The 16621-nt window shown below is 52.6% G+C and overlaps 1 protein-coding gene across 2 annotated transcripts in view; it reads left to right on the forward strand.

The window, feature by feature from the left end:
* The first annotated feature begins 351 nt into the window (after positions 1-351).
* Positions 352-16621, forward strand: part of AFAP1 (actin filament associated protein 1) — a 92252-nt gene continuing 75982 nt past the window's right edge. For both annotated transcript variants that reach the window (XM_047091861.1, XM_047091860.1), the window contains exons 1-3: positions 352-535; positions 7136-7264; positions 9161-9258. In XM_047091861.1, coding sequence (XP_046947817.1) covers positions 7138-7264; positions 9161-9258 — 225 coding nt within the window. In that variant the 5' untranslated portion in view covers positions 352-535; positions 7136-7137. The remainder of the gene's footprint in view (positions 536-7135; positions 7265-9160; positions 9259-16621) is intronic.

The following is a 16621-nucleotide window of genomic DNA, read 5'->3' on the forward strand; positions in this document are numbered from 1 at the left end:
CTCTCTGTCCCTTCCCCCTTCAGACACACACACTCTCTCTCTCTCAAAAATAAATAAAAATAGTTAAAAAAAAAAAAAAGACCCCCCCAGCCGCCATCGTGGTTGCCCGGAGACACTGACCATCACTGAGGGTGCAAACAGCACGGGTCTCGTACACGCCAGCGAAGCTTGCGGACCGAGGAGAATGTGGACGTGGCAGCGTGTGCAGTCTGCCGCCGTGACAAATTGCGTGACGGGAACCTGCGAACCGTTCCTTGCCCTTCCTGACAAAGAGGAGGGAGGTTTGGGCGGCTAACCGTGTCTTCCTAGAGACCGTAGTAGTGGACGTTGTTTCTCGTTGCTTGCAGGATTTGTCCTCGGCGAGTGGCTCGGTGTCCTGGGAAACTGCAGGGGGACCCCGGGAGCTCTGTCCTCGCCCCTGGAGGAGTCGTGTGGAGAAGACAGTTCCGTGCAGACCCGGGCGCTCCTGCCTGGCGGTCAGGCCGCCCGGCTCCTGGTTGGGGCCTTTTAACCAAATACTTTGTGACCTCAGCAGGTAAGTCACTCTCCTTCTCTGGGCCCCAGGTTCCTCCCATCCGTCTGGCGTTCACATTCTGTGATTTAGGCATTAAGGTGGATAAAATTCCTTTAAAGTGGTTTTTGGGTCGCGCAAACGATAGCCCATTTCTTTTCTGTCGTTGAAATAAATCAAGCCACCACCAAACCTGAGTTAGAGGTTTTTCCAATAGTAGAGGGGCGGACTACAGAGGAAGCCAGTTGCTGTACCGAACTCTTTGTCTGCTGTGCTGCCCGGCCTTGCTCATTCTCTCCCTCTTTCTGTAGGACCGTGGAAGACACCACAAGAGCAGAGTCACTTGATTTAGTGCAAACATCCTTTCGCTTGGGAGAAGGGAGTTTTGCTGTTCGGATGCATAGAATGTACCCAGAAATGCCTCCAGGTGATTTCCTCGTTGCCTTGGGAATCATAAATTCTGTAGCCAGATCTTTTGTGTGGTGTGGGCATTTGGGAATTTTTTTTTTTTTTTTTCCTGGAAGCTAGTGATTACACCTGTGTCCCGGTCCCAGTCATTGTTCAGTGATTCCCATTCTGCCGAGAGGAGGGTAGCGGGTGTGAGGGTTGGGAGGTCGAAGAGAGGAGGCGGGAGCCCCAGAGGGCCACACGGTGGTTCGAGGGTGGACGTGGCCTTGCTCTGCTTCTTGGCCTGGATCAGGCTCTTCACCGTTTTCCTTTGATCTCTGCCACCTGTGATATTTCCAAGACAACGTGATCGTGAGGGTCAAGGGATGACATGCACTGGAAGCATTTTGTAGAGGAGGGTGTCACTGGTTGTTATTCTGAGTGCAGCGCCCTATGGCCTGTGTTCCGGGCACACAAACTGGGGAAGAGGAGCAGACCGTGCCCTTGGTGAGTCTCCGACCCTGTGAGCCTTCCTTGTTCCGTCAGCAAGTTGAGAACGAATTGGCCTCGGTTATAAGATTCTGGTTTTTAATATAAGCAGTGTTAGTAAGAGAGCTAGGCAAGGCACCATTTGAGCGATGAGCCAGAAGGCTGTGGTCGTGAGGGGAGCCTGTTGCCATTGTGGGAAGGAGGTTACTTGAGCGTGGACACAGAGGAGTGAGTGTCCTCTTCCGCCGAGAGTGAAAGGCACAGTCCGTGCGACGGTGCGAAAAGCACAGGCATCAACACTGAGCAGACTTGATTCTGACTCCATCCTGCCCCTCATGTCGAGCACTGTGACCTCGGGCCGGAACATAACCTTTCTCTGTCTCGAAGGGCTCGTGTGCCGATGAGTCTGGCACGGGGTCGGCACTTGGCGGGAGCTCTGATTCCCCAGCAAACGTCTCTAAGGAGGGACGATACTTCTGCGGGGGAAAACAGAAAAACCTGGATCGTGATGAGGACTCGGGCCGGGAGTGCTGCAGGAGGTCAGGTGCATGTGTGTTTCCTGGCCCCAGAGAAGCAGCCTGGCTCCCGAGCGAAGGAGAGAGCGAGTGTCGGGCGGTGGAGAAGTCGGGTCCCGGGGAGGGAAGTCCTCGGAGGCTCGCGGAGAGGGGCACTCGGGATCCATCCGTGGAAACCCAAGCCGAATCCCTGGACCCCGGATTGCTTTGCCTGTCCTACGAGAGCGGGCTCAGAGCTGGAAGAAGGAGTGGCCGCGCCAGAGGGCACAGGGCAGCCTGGTGCAGTTTGAGTCATACGATGCCACCCCTGCGTCGGGGCACGTGTCCATTAGAGCCTCATTTCTGGAGCTCCTGTGGACACTGCCCTTAGACTTCCAGGGAAAGGCGGGTCCAGAGTCTTAGGCTGAAGATTGGGTGCGGGAACTTCTCGTTCCTCCCTAGCCTTGGCGGCATGTCTGTTAGCTCTGGGAAGTCACGCCCCTTCCTTCAACCTGCGTGTGCTGGGTGCGTGGTTAATGCTGGACGCTGCTGGGCACCAGAGGGAACCCAGCGACGTACCGGATGCTGTCCCTGTAGGCCAGGACGGGCAGTCCAGTGGGGGAGGTAGATGGCTCAGTACGTAATTCTGATGCCCTACAGGGCACCACGTAGGCCCCGGCGAAATTTATCACCCCCCTAATAGCTCATAAGAAGATGGCTGTAGCGTCTCACCAGGCCGGGTCGTGTCAGGAAGCAACCATGCGATGATGATCGTGAAGGGGATGAAGCAGGGCCCTTGGAATCAGATCTGCATTCAGGTTCTCACTGCTGCGCTCTCGCCGTGTGGCCGTGAGCAGATTATTGGCTGGAGAAGCTTAGCCACCTACTTGCCTGGTAGCCTTCGGCGACCTCCCTGAGCCTCCGTTTCGTCAGCCGTAAGCTGGGATGACAACAGCAGCTAAGCCCACCGGGGCTGCTCTCCAGGGACGAGCACAGGGTGGACACTTGAGGCTGCTGTGTGACTATTTGCTCGAATACAAGCGAGCAGACCGGGGCTGGCTTCTCGTTCCTCCGCAGATGGGGATGATGGAGTCTCAGCAGCACTCCCGGGAGGAGGCGGAGGAGGGGTCTTGTGTAGGTGCCTTTCACGTCATGGGTCCTCAGAAAGTGTCTCTTCCTTACTGGAGAGTCACCCGTCACTCAGTACTCCGGTGCTTTCCGCACACACGGTACCGCGGGGCCGGGCGTCCAGAGATGAGCCGAGCGCAAAACCTGCTCTCAACCAGCCGACCAGCTGTTGGGAGAAGAACAACACCAAAACAAAGCCTAGATCACTAAGTATCCGGTTATCGGTTATGGGTAGGGCCGCCGCCAGAGGAGTGAGTCTTGGGAACGAAGGCGGAGCCCCGTGGGGAGGGGCTGATTGGGGAGGATTGGTCAGAGGGGGCTGGGAGGAGGGGGACGCGGGGGGCTTTAAGTGTTTGCAGGGGCTGCCAGGGGCGTGGTGTGGTTTGTGGAGTCTGTGAAGGTTTTCCAACAGTCACGCTCTCTGATGTGAGATGTGCCGCACCCTGCGGTGGGGAGAGCCGTGCTCCGCGGATCTTGGTTTGCAATTTCAGGTGAACAGAAAACCATACGAGGCAGCTTTTTGTAAAAAACAACGAAACGAACATTTGTGAGCAGGCTCGGGCGTAAGGTGTGCCATGCAGCTCCACGGATGACGGAGGAGGGGCCGGGAAGCTCTTGGGAAGCCCATCGGTGTCTGTCTGTCTGTCTCTGGCCTCTGAGCGTGTCTGCCTGTATTCCAGGGTGTGCTGATAACTGAATTCTTTCCTCCTCTGGTACTGGCTTCGCCCTCCGGCACATATGTGCTTAAACATGGCTCCTGTGTCTATGTGTCTTCTTCCACTGCAGAGATCCCAACTGCCCACGAGTCCCTAGTCCCAGGCAAACTCCACAGGAAGGAGGGAGAATCAGACTGTGCGGCTTGGTTGAGGGTGGCCCAGCAAGTTATCCTGGGAGTGGAAGGTGGCTGTAGGCTGCATAGGGTGACAGGGATATGGATACGGCTGCCCAGAGGGCGCTGGTCTCTTGAGCAGGGGAGTGTGAGTCAGGAGGTGCCCCCCCCCCCCCCGCCCCGTGGTCACAGGAAACTCAGCCCGGAAAGGTCTGTGTGAGTCCTGCGTGGGAACTCTGTAACAGAGCTCAAGGCCTTTAGGACAGATGCAGTCTGAGGCCCCCTTTATACATTTTCATGACTCCTGCTGGGACCTACGTGAAATCTTATAGGATGAATATAATTTGGTTACATGCAAGAGAGGCGTTTTTGATTAAAAAAGTATGTATGAAAGAAGGCCGAGAAGGGGCTATCGTGAGTTTAACATAGACCCATAAGCATTTTTAACATTTTTGCTGATAGCAGCCCATCGATTTTTGGACGAGGTTGATTTTTTTTTTTATTGTGGTAAAATATACATATCATAAAATTTGCCGTTTTGACTCTTTCTGAATGCACATTTAGTGTCATTCAGCACATTCCCTTTGTCAGGCAGCTGTCACCACTCTCCATCCCCAGAACTTTTTCATCTTCCCAAACGGTAACTTATCATCCCGGGCTGAAACCACCCATTGAACCCTAACTTCCCGTTCTCCCTCCTGGGCCCCGGAAAACACCACTCCACGTTCTGTTGCCGTGATTTTGATGACTGTAAGTACCTCGCATACGTGGAATCACACAGTATGTGTCCTTTTGTAACTGGTGTGTTTCACTGAGCACGAGGTCCTTCGGGTTCATCCATATTGTAACAGGCGTCATAATGTCCCTCCTTCTCAAGGCTGAAGAATATCCCGTCGTGTATAGGCCATGTCCAGCCATCAGTGGACATGTGGGTTGTTTGCACCTTTTGAACTATGAACAACACTAGGAGCCCACCATTTTTAAAGTATAGATGAGATTGTTTTCCACTTAGAATCATCAAGACATTGTTTGACTAATGAAACCTTTAGTCAGTGTTTGACTAAGTAAATACTTAATCCATCCTCTTCATTTCATAGAGGGAAACTCGTTCAATTAGGAAAAGTGAACAGCCCAGAGATACACCTTGCCTACTTTGGACTCATTTGCCATTTCTTCATCCATGTACCTAAAATTATGAGAGCTTCTGTAGTTACAACAGCATGGCCTCAGTTAGGATCTTTAGTCCTGAAGAGTGTTGTAGACTTGGAAAGAATCCCATAGACCAGTGGTTCTCAAACCTTTTTGCTTAGGACTTTTTGGTTTCAAAATAAATACTGAAGATGTGTGGCTTATCTGTACACGGTATAATTTAAAACTGGCAGATTTTTAAGGAATTTCTTAATTCATTTAAAAATAATATATGTCTATGAAAAGTAACCACATTGACCAAAACAAGCTAATTTGTGAGATAGTGCCGTGTTTCAGATTCCTGCAAGTATTTCCCATATCCGGTTTGATAAAGATGACTGGATTCTTGTATCTGTTTCTGCACTCACATTGCTGTGAAGCATTGTTTTAGAGGGAGCACATAAAGAGAATCTGGCTCACACAGACCCACGGTCAGAGTACTTCAGTGCCTTTTCAGGAAACTGTCAATATTCTTCTTTGATACGACACCAAAAATTGTCAAGTGGTAGTTTCCTAGTGTGTTAGTTGCAGTGTGGAATCTGAAGCTGAATCAGACAACAAACACTTCATCCTCCGTTACATTAGAACATTTCAGCTTATTTTGTACGTTAGATGGATCTTTGCCCGTGTGTGATTTTGTGACGTCACGGTTCACTGGGTTGTGTGGCTCTTCCAAAGGCTGACCTGCTGCTCTGTACCGTATCAGAAAGGCCTGTTGCTCAGTGTCACTCCCGTTCTGGTCGGGAAAGTCTCTGCTGAGAAGCTGTCGTGCTCACGGTGGTGGGTACAAGTGCTCGAAATTCTCACTCTTCCATTTGGAAGCTCAAATTTTACCCTTGGCAACCGACGCTGCCGTTGTTTACCTTGGCCTGAGTAGGTCATCTTGTTCCCTGTTGGGAAGATGTCAGTCATACACTCAGTCTGTGTCCTTGCAGTTCGTGTATCATTTCTTCCTGGGGCCCCGTGACAAAGCAGCTTAGTGTGACTGGCACCTCAAACGGTGCACGCGTGCTTGCCCTCCGACCCCCGTCGTCTGTCAGTCTGCGCGGAGGGGCTGCTTGCTTGCCTGCTTCCCATTTTATCGTACAGGATGCCAAAAAGGTGCATCCCCTGGGGCGGACGATTCGTACCACTCCGTCGAAGCTCTTTTTCTTTTAAAGTTTATTTGATTTTGAGAGAGGTGTGAGCAGGGGAGGGGCAGAGAGAGACGGAGCACAGAGCCTGATGTGGGGCTCAAAGTCACAGACTGAGATCATGACCTGAGCAGAAATCCAGAGTCAGACACTCCACCAACTGAGCCACCCAGCTGCCCCCCAAAACACTCTTAAAGTAACATTTTAATTTTTACTGTCAGCGTGTGGTGAGGTATACAGTGGCCACAAGTTTAGTTTGCCGTCCCTGCTTTGCTCTGTGCTAAGAGGGTGGCAGTTTAAGCCTCTTTGCCTTTGCACCATTAATGCCGGACAAGGAGAATCAAGCTTCAGTACTATAAAAAGAGTTGGAGCCCCTGCACACCCTACAAGGGCTTTGGGGTCCCTGAAAGGTTCACACCATGAGACGTCAATTGCTGACTTCAGCCACGTAGCCTGGTCTTGAGTCTGCCTTGACCCTATAAGGGACAGACACGGTGAGGAGTCCGCACCCAAGTCCTTCTTGGCATCGGCATCTTTCTCGTAACTGCACAGACACGCTCACGGCCTTCTTGGGGATGGAAGCAGCCCTACAAAGCAGAGTTGAGTGTTGAGTTTCTGAAACCACGTCCTAGTGGTTATTTGAAAGCTCTTTGGCGTTTCAAACTGCCAGCTCCTTCTCAACATTGAAATTTAATATGCAATTGACCCCATGATTTCGGGCTTTTGGGTCACGGCTCCATCTGTTGGCAGCACGGCTCTGGAGCTTGTCTGAGACGAAACTCGCCGCGTCAAAGCCGAGCAAAGCAGCGTGTTTGTCTAGAAGGTGGTGCCTGGATCTTCGTCCGCCTGGCTTCGGCAAACTTGCTTTGCACGTGGGAACACTGTACCCAGTCCAGCTGAAATGAAACGCATTTATCCCGTGGCGTTTGCACACCCCTGGGTCTGACGGTGTCCTTCCTCTCTCCTTTGTTCGCAGCAATGGAAGAGTTAATAGTTGAACTCCGTCTCTTTCTTGAACTCCTGGACCACGAGTACCTAACGTCAACCGTCAGGGAGAAAAAGGCGGTGATTACCGACATCCTGCTGAGGATACAGTCATCCAAAGGTGCGTCCGCTCTTTCTTCCTCCGGTGTCTGTTTTGCCTCTGAGCCTTCTTTAATACCACTATGTAAACACGATCGTTTGTTCGTTAACATACGAACCTATCGATTCACCACGCTGTCCCCGAGGGCCTCCCTGTGTGCCCGGTGCTGGCGGGCTCCCCGCGTGGGAGGGCAAAGCCTTTGAGGAGCTGACGGTGACCACGCTCTACTTACTTCCTGTCTGTACACTCCTCTCCTCATCGGGAGCATCCGCCTCGGACGAATGTCGTGGGAGTCAGAGGCGGTGACATAAAATACCTCCAGACAGTGTCTGACATGTGGTAAACCCGCCATCACTGGCTGTGATTTTCTCCTGTTGCTTTTTTTTCCCTTTAATATTTATTCAATTTTGAGAGAGAGTGAGTTGGGGAGGGGCAGAGAGAGAGAGAGAGAGAGAGAGAGAGAGAGAAAATCCCAAGCAGGTTCCACACTGTCAGCACAGAGCCCCACGCGGGGCTCGAACTCACGAACCGGGAGATCGTGACCTGAGCCGAAGTCAAGAGTTGGACGCTCAACCGACCGAGCCACCCAGGGGTCCCTTTCCTGTGGCTTTTATGGGTGGAAGGGGCCCTGCTTTCCAACCCCACGCCCTCTGCGTGTTCCCTTTGCCCGGCTGTTCCTGACAGGCGGTCTGGACGCACCACCACATGTGGGCCTCCAGCCTTGGGAGCTGCTGTTGGCTTTCCCCGATGCCCCTTCCTGTCTCCTTCTGCCCGGTGGGTTCCGACCCTCTGTCTCTCATGCTGTGCTCTGTACATGCTTCCGAAGCTTTCCACCTGTCTTGTTCTCCCCTCCACTCTTTAATTAGCCTTGAACCTGTCCGCTGATTATTTTCAGTGGTAGAATATTCCCATTCGTTCTTTTTCTGTCTTTTCACTGTTGCCAGTTCCGTGCCAGAATTCTCCACCGTAGCTTCTGGCGCTCAGGGCTCTGGCTTTTCACAGCCCATTTTCCTGCCCGCGTAGCACATGCAGCCCAGTGCAGGCGAACCTTGTCGAGTGGCTGTGCTTGTGGGTCTTTCCAGGTGGGTCCTGGCCTATAGATAGTCCCGTGCCCATATGAAACCCGATTTCTTCCACTTTCCTGCCTTCGCTGACCTGGTGCTCACTGTTGTTTCTAAGAGTTACTTGTGTGTAAACTTGTCTTCCCAACTTGAATACGAACCCACTGAGAGCATGAGCTCACACCAGCCATGGCACTCACCGCGCTCGTCTGTCCCAGTGTCTGACTTTAAGAGGGCACCTAATACAGGGGTGCTGGGGTGGCTCAGTCGGTTGAGCGTCCGACTCTTAATTTTGGCCCAGCTCATGATCCCAGGGTCGTGGGATCCAGCCCCATGTCAGGCTCTGCACTGAGCATGGAACCTGCTTGGGATTCTCTCTCTCTCTCTCTCTCTCTCTCTCTCTCTCTCTCTGCCCCTGTCTTCCACTCATGCTGTATCTCTCTCCCTCTCTCTCTCCAAAATAAAAAAAAGTTAAAAAATGAGAACAAAAGAGGGCACCTAATACACACGGGCTGATTCCCAGGGAAGCGCCCGCCCCCGGAGTCCGCAGGTAATCGCTGACCTGAGGGGAAGTTCAGGCAAAGCACCTCACCTTGGTGAGGCCGGTGGTTTTGGGAAGAACGTGGCTTTGGTGGCCACTCCCTCATTTGCACCTGCTAATGTCTCCGTGAGTTCCGTAACCCTTTTTTTCCAGCCGTAGATTCCTCACCTGTGAAGTGGAGACTGACAGAATTGCGGTACACGATTAGAGAAGACAAATATTTGCAAAGCATTCACGATGGGGCCGAGGGAGTGAGAACGGCTAGCGGCCCCCCCCCCCCCCACTCAGTTCTGTGGTTTTGGTTGATGCTCACAGGTTTCGAAGTGAAAGACCATGTTCAGAAGCAAGAGACCCCCAACAGCCTGCCGGCTCCTCCCCAGATGCCTTTGCCGGAGATCCCTCAGCCGTGGCTGGTGAGTGAAGGGTCCCCCCGGGGCAGCAGCAGAGCCCCCGGGCCCCGGGCTACTCAGGGCCCCGGGCAGGTGATAACGGCTTGGGTCTGGGGGAAAGGAGGCCTCGTCTTGCTAGAGGCTCTCCTTCGAGTGGTTTGTAGGGCTGCGAACAGGAGGCTGTTCACGTAGCTTCCCTTGGGAGGCTGGTGTTTCCTTAACAAGGGCTGGAGCTCCAGGTCCGTGGAAATCTGTTCTTAGGTCAGATTTTTTTTTTTTTTTTTTTAATTAAAATCAGAGGCTTTAGCAGGCACAACAGTGGCAGCAGAGTCTAGGGACCTGACCGTCTGGGTGAGTTCTGGAGTTGAATACCTTAGTCTGACACTTTAATATTCATTGTTATGCTTCTTCCGGGGCAAAAAAATACATCCACATCCCAGGAATGTGTGTTGGATTGGATTGGATTGGATTGGATGCATCCAGAATTTGTTTTGGAAGTCTTTTGCCACGTTTGCCATCGTGGGGTGCTCTCACATGCACCTTCTCACAGGCCGTTTAGCTCTTCCTGCCTTGCTGCGTTCTCGTGTGTGCTCACGTAGGAACGTTGGACATGCTGTCAGGACCAGAGCAAAGTTGGTTACTCGACGGTTTTCTTTTTAATGTTTGCTTTCAGCAGGGACACGTCACCATCTCACCCTCAGAACAAGGGCTGTGGGAGAGCAGGGCCTGTCTCCGCCTGGGTCCCCGCGTCGTGGCCCGTGTCCATTAGACGCCCATCAGTTAGCATTTTAGAGGGGACAGAGGACGTCAGCACCTGTCGGCTCCCTCCTGCGTATCACACACCTCACTCGGTATTTTTCCACTTATAATTTCATGTAATCCTCACGGCTTGACCTTAGAGAACCCCTACGGCACCTGACCATGTGACTGGGACGCACACCCATTTCCAGACCAGGAAATTTAGGTCAGTGAATATATGTGATTGGTTCAACACCACACGAGAGTCAGGAAAGGCAAAAATTGTAGCAGGTTCTTTGGATTCAAATCCAGTCTTTTCTCAACGCTACTGTTTTGGGGTGTGGCCGCACAGCCGAGGCAGGCATGGCTCCCGGAGCAGAGAATGTGGTGTCCGGAACCGGAAGCCTGATAGGGTAACCGTGAGTTCGTCCCGAAATGGTAGATCTCCGGTGCTTAGAGAAGGTGCCTGGCAGGTGCCAAGCCCCACGCAAGGGCCTGCCGCTCCTGGAGAGAGCCGTACTTCCCAGACTTTCACGGCCCCGAATCCCCGGGGATCCTGTGAAAACGAACCTTCTCATCCAGTAGGTCCGCATGGGGCCTTCGGTGCTGCGTTTTCAACAAGATCACAGAAGAGAACTGGGGGGAAAAGCCCCAGAAGTAAATAAAAGTCACCCACTTTTCCTTCTTCCTGGGAGAGGCGCCTTCTTCCTCCACCCTTGCCGTCCGGGCGGGGGGCCACAGGCCTCAGGTCCGAATCCCGATGTGCTGTAAGTGGCTCGTGTGCACGGGGTTACAGCAGTAAAGTCAATTTCATCAATTTCTGCGGCCACTAGGAAAGTTTACATTACACGCGGGGCTCTCGTGTGTAGCTTGCCTACTTATCGTTTTACACACTTAGCCTTTTTGCGGTCGAGAGTGTATTGAATATATGATTTTTATGCACCGTGTTTTATCATTTTAACATGACGTGTTTCTCCCTCTTTATAAATTTCTTTTTTAATGATTCGTTTCCTTTTTAAAACTCATCCCATTTGTTGTAGAAACTGTGACTTGTCATCTGTTTTTAGATGTAACGCGGAACCGTAGGCCAGAAGCGTTTGTCCTCGTACACGTTGTTTGTCTGAAAGAGCAGAACAGGGTGGAGGTCAGCGGTTCATTCCTTTCTGGGGCTTATCTTCCGGCTCACGTGCACTTTCCTGGTCTGAGCCCGTGGCCCTCCCTACACTGTGGCTTGTATTTCATCGCTGCTGTTCAGATGGGAGAGGGGGAGGCTTCTGTGAATGTCGTGGACTCTTCGGCTGCCACGTAAAGTGCCACATACCTGGTCTGGACTGAGACCCGTGTCTCAGTCTGAGACCCGAGAGCTGGTCCAGACCAGACAGATTGCCGCTTTCCGTGTCAGTTGCAGACAAAGCCTGCTCATTGAATAGCCAGCGTTTTCTACCATTTTGGCCACCAAATAGTCAACCCGTTCCCCTGGGTTTTTTCTCCGATGGAGTTTGCTATTCATTCACTCATTTGTGCTCTCTCTCTCTCTCTCTCTCTCGCTCCTGTTTCTCGCCGTGCCAGGCTTATGCTCTGTCCCTGCCTTTGGCTGCAGTGCTGCAGACTGTCCTGGTCTAAGGTGCACGAGGTGCCCTCCTATTGGTGGTAGGGGGGTAATCAAAAATGTTGGTTGGGGCGCCTGGGGTCTCAGTCGGTTGAGCGTCTGACTCTTGGTTTCAGTTCAGGTCGTGTTCTCATGGTTTGTGCGACCCACCTCACCTTGGGCTCTGCGCTGACAGCAGATCCCTGCTTGGGATTCTCTCCCCACCTCTCTCTGCCCCTCCCCTGCTGTTGCTCGTGCTCTCTCTCTCTCTCTCTCTCTCATAATAAACATTTTTATTTTTTTAATGTCTTTTCTAAATTTATTTTTGAGGGAGGGAGGGAGAGAGACAGAGTGTGAGTGGGGAAGGGGCAGAGACAGAGGGAGACACAGGATCCGAAGCAGCTCTAGTCTGTGAGCTGTCAGCACGGAGCCTGACACGGGTCTCGAACTCCCAAACTGTGAGATCATGACCTGAGCTGAAGTCACACATTTAACCAATTGAGCCACGCAAGCACCCCTAAATATATTAAATTTAAACGAATAGCTTTTGAGTAGGAGTCTGACCCATGGACAATTTCTCCCTACTGGTGCCTAGAACATGGGTATCTGGGGTTTTCCCGCAGCCTCTAAGCCAGGATGTTCCTTGCTACGATTCTCCTGGGATTGTGATGTGGGGCCAGGGGCTACGCCCTGCATTCTTCTAGTCTTTTCTGCGTCATCTCTACCTGTGGCAGTTAGTGATTTTCGGTTTTTGTTTCCTTAAAGTGGAGCAAAATGTAGACACTTGTGAGCTGGCCTGAGTTTGGAGCCTGTGCAGCTTCAAGTGCTGTGCTGTTCTTTCCTGGTTGACACGCCCTCCCTTGATTGAATGGTTTTCTTTTCTTCCTTTGTAGTTGTCTTGACCAAACCTTTCTTTTCCTCCCTCCTTCCCTCTCTTTCTTTCTTTCTTTCTCTCTTTCTCTTTCTCTCTTTCTCTCTTTCTTTTCTTTCTTTCTTTCTTTCTTTCTTTCTTTCTTTCTTTCTTTCTTTCTTTCTTTCTTTCTGTAATCTCTATACCCAGTGTGGAGCTCGAACTGACAACCCTGAGGTCAAGAGTTGTACACTCCACTGACTGAGCCGGCCAGGTGCCCCCTGACTGAAGCTTTCTAAAGAGCATCATCTCAAAGAGGCATCACCTTGCCTTTTGCACTCATTATTTCACTGGCTTATTTGTGTAATAATCACGTTAACATAAATAACTACTGTAAGGAGTGTAAGTGCTTAAGGAACGAGGCTGACTCTTGGTGCACGTACAACTCAGTGGATGGGACCCTTTGCAGGGGGCACCCTGGAGAGGAGCCTGTCAACCATGAATGTTGACCACTTTCCGGACATCCATCAGGGCGCTTTCCAGACGGAATGAAGAAAGCCTGTCACGTCAGCAAGTCAGGGGAGTAGAGGTGGGTTAGGATGGCCCCACTGTCTTTTCCTGATGGTGCTTCAGTGAATTCATCATCCAGTAAGGAAGCCGGTCTGTCATTCAGTGGATTCAGTCTGCCCCTGGCGAGCTGGCTTTTGGCCGGTCGGTCATTTGCTGGTGGCAGGGCTGACTTTCAGCAGAACTAGCAGGTGCTGGGGCAGAGGTGGAAAGGACAGGCAGCCGCTGGGCCACGGCCTACGGCTCCCCAAGGAAGGCGGGTGGCCTGGAGCTTGGCACGCGGCTCCGTGTGCCGGGGAGCGACTTGGCCAGGGGCCTGCCCGTGAGGCTGCCACGCTGTAGGGGTTCGTCCCGAGGCGCCCGTGGGGGTTCCCGTCTACGCCACCCATGAAAGGCTGAAGAATGTGTCGTAGGGCAAGATATGTGATACTCCGGCCACGTCCTCTTCTCCATCTGAACGACTGTTAGAGATGAGTTATCTTTGACCTAAAAAGGTCAGCGGTCCCTTTCAGTGCCCAGCAGGGCTTTCTGCAACTACCACCGACCGTCGCCTGTCATTCCGTCTCCCCAGGGGACCGTGAGGGTCTATTGAACAGCAGCGGCTCCTTTCCACACTCTTCTAAGCAAGCGAAGTCTGCACTTTGTGGAGACGGTTTGTTTCTGTGCTTCTTGTGTGCCGCGTGCTGCGCAGAAGAGGCCGGTGGCTTCTCAGGGTTGGGGAGTGCGTCCCTAAGTCTTGTTAGCATTGACGATGCGCCCATGCACCGAGGGAACATCTGAGTGTTCCTGCTCCGTCCTGGGAGGAAGTGTGGTGGCAGCCGAGGGCGTCCCGTGTGACCTGGGGTCCTTCAATGTGGCCATCAGGCTTCAGAAGTGCTCGCAACAGTGTGGACGCTCGGAACTTCTCCCAAGGCCTCGAAATCGCAAGCGTGGGGCGATTGGTCGCACCCCCTTGCTCTCCGACGGAGACTAAAATGGGCCGAAGGAATGGTTTGTTTGATAAAAGCCTTCTGGGAAGAGCTGTGCTTTTCTACAGAGGTCCGTGTGGTTTCGCACCACAGTGCACAGCTGTCACGCCGATGTGCTCCATGTGTGGCCAGGGCATAGACCGCTTGTGACGGTGGACACGTCCACGCGGACACGGCTGCCGGCTGGCACCTGTGCTCACGGGGCCGTTTCGCGGGGGGCCGGGTGCCGTCGGCGGGTGACTCCTTCCTCCCCCTTGTCGTGGAACGGCGCTGAGCCCAAACCCGGGGACTCTCAGGTCATCACGGCTGAGCAAGGAGAGCTGTCGTCAGTGTGCTGCCCAGTCGAGGCATTTAGAAATGTTTTCATTCGGTAATTCATTGGCCGAGCGCCACACGGTGTTTGGATGGGGTGTGAGAGAGCCACTGAGTTCTTTGATATTTTAGGGCCAGAGTTCATAAATGGTGATCGCTTATTATGTCAGTGGATAATAATGAAGACCTTCTGGAGTGGTGTTAACATATTCACGACCTAAGCTCCACCATTTTAACCATCATTAGGTGTCCAGATCGGTGCGTCAAGTGCATTCACAGTGTTGGGGAGCCCCCCACCCCCGCCCTGCCACCCTCTGTCCCCGGAACTTGTCCCTCCTCCCCAGCCGAAACTCTGTCCCCAGGAAACCAGCCCTCCCACCCCCCGGCACCCACCGCTCTGCTTTCCGGCTCTGTGGAACTGTCAAGTGTGGTCCCAGCGTCCCCTCCGCCCCTGCACCCGTGCTTCCCGAAGCACTTTCACGGCAACTTTGTCCGACAGATGAGATTACGAGGCTCCTTGAGGTTCTCTGACAAAGTTAAGTATTTTTCCAGTTGCACAGTTGAGACCAAAGCCCAAGACTTAAAACAAGAAAACCATTTATTTCCTGGTGAAATCAGATGTGATCCTCTTGGTGAACATGAATCATTTGTTCTTCTTCTTCTCCCCCCCCTTGTCTTCCTGAGGAGTTCAGTCTCCTGTGTAATTCCTGTGGCATCTTTTAAAAATTTAACGTGTGGCCGCACTCCAGATACGTATCCTGTTTATACTCCGACGGACCGTTTGGCCTTCCCTGCGGATGCCTTCCCGCTGGTGGAGGAGGGGGAAGAGGACACGGCCCCGCGGGGCTTCCACTCTTTGCCACGCGTGAATGAAGCCACAGGAAGCTGAACAGTGTGAATATGGTCCCACTGTTTACGCACGTGCTAAGCGGAATGCGAATCTGCAGGGTGTGACCTGGGCGACAACTTGCCTTTTGCCAGGAGGAGTACTTACTCAAAATGCTTGCTGTTAGGGCCGAACCCCTTTGGCTGCTTAGACTGTAAAATTCTCTTACCATCGATGGTCACTCCACGCCAGTCCTCAGGCTCGCTCAGCAGCGCGGACACCTTCGCCACGAAGCCGTGCTGCCCGAAGGAGGTTTGCGCTCGCGCGTGGGTGCCCTGCCGTGCTTCCCAAACGCTGTGTCAGCTAGAAAAGGCTCTTGCTGATATGTCACAGACCTCGACCCTGAACTCTGATGTTCTTATTTCACGTTATGTTACTCTTGATGGATTTTAGTCACACCAACCAGAAAAACAATCTGGATGCCTGACGTATGTATAGAATTCAAGTCAGAAAGTGATTCCAGGGGCCCCTGGGCGGCTCAGTTAGTTACGTGTCCGACTCTTGATTCTAGCTCAGGTCAGAGCCTTCTTGGGATTCTCTCTCTCTCTCTCTCTCTCTCTCTCTCTCTGACTCTGTCTCTTTCTCTCTCTTTCTACTCCCCCCCCACCCCGCCAAACAAACTTAGAACAAAAAAGTGATTCCAGGTGATTTCAGACTCTTGGCTAGAATCAGGGCTCTTAGCTCATTGTTTCTGCCGCAGAGGCCCGAGAGATGGGTTGGGGCAGCAGGGAAGGTGGTGGGGAGCAGCGTGACAGACAGGGAGCCCCGAAGGGCGCTGGGCAGGTGGAATGGCGGCCTCTGTGAGGAGACGATGGGAATGACCCTGGACCCAGTGCCTCAGCGGGCTGGTAGGCTCCTTCCTGTGGCGGGCATGGCAGCAGGCGCAGTGGGATAAGGTCGAGGCACGGAAGCGTATTGTGTTCCGGTCCCCGGCCTCCAGCTCAGCCCTGGGCCTCTCCAGCCGGCCTCCAGCTCCTCCACCAGTGAGCTCCGCGTGTGTGTGACCTCCGTGTGGGGGCCTTCTCCCTCCTGGCCTCAGTTTCCTCATTAAGTAAAATCATCATCAAAATACCAGCATCTCAGTGTTAATTTCTGAACCGGAGAAAACACATATAAAGTACCCAGAACAATGTCTGACGTGCGGTAGGCCAGCAGTAAATGGCAGGTACCATTGTTTGATTGCTGAGAGGGTCATAATAACGATGATAATTACGCTTCTACTATACAGTTATATAAACATGATACTATTATCAATGGGAAAATAGGTCCCTGAAGGCTTCTCCTTAAATTAGCAAAAGCAGGTGCTAATGGGCTTTTCCTTCCAGAAAGAGAGGAATTGGATTATGGCCGATGCGGAGAGCCAAGCAAGCCTGTAGATTGGATTTCTGTCCAGCCGTAGGTGGGGGTTCCTCTAGAAAGACATGGACTCCTCGGAGGAGAAGCTTACCTTAAGGCAGGAGAGAGTTCCTAAGCTACGG

This window comes from Lynx rufus, unplaced genomic scaffold (genome assembly GCF_022079265.1).
Source record: "Lynx rufus isolate CCGP_SWC_20201006 ecotype Redwood Valley unplaced genomic scaffold, mLynRuf1.p SCAF_3, whole genome shotgun sequence".
Taxonomy (NCBI): Eukaryota; Metazoa; Chordata; class Mammalia; order Carnivora; family Felidae; genus Lynx; species Lynx rufus.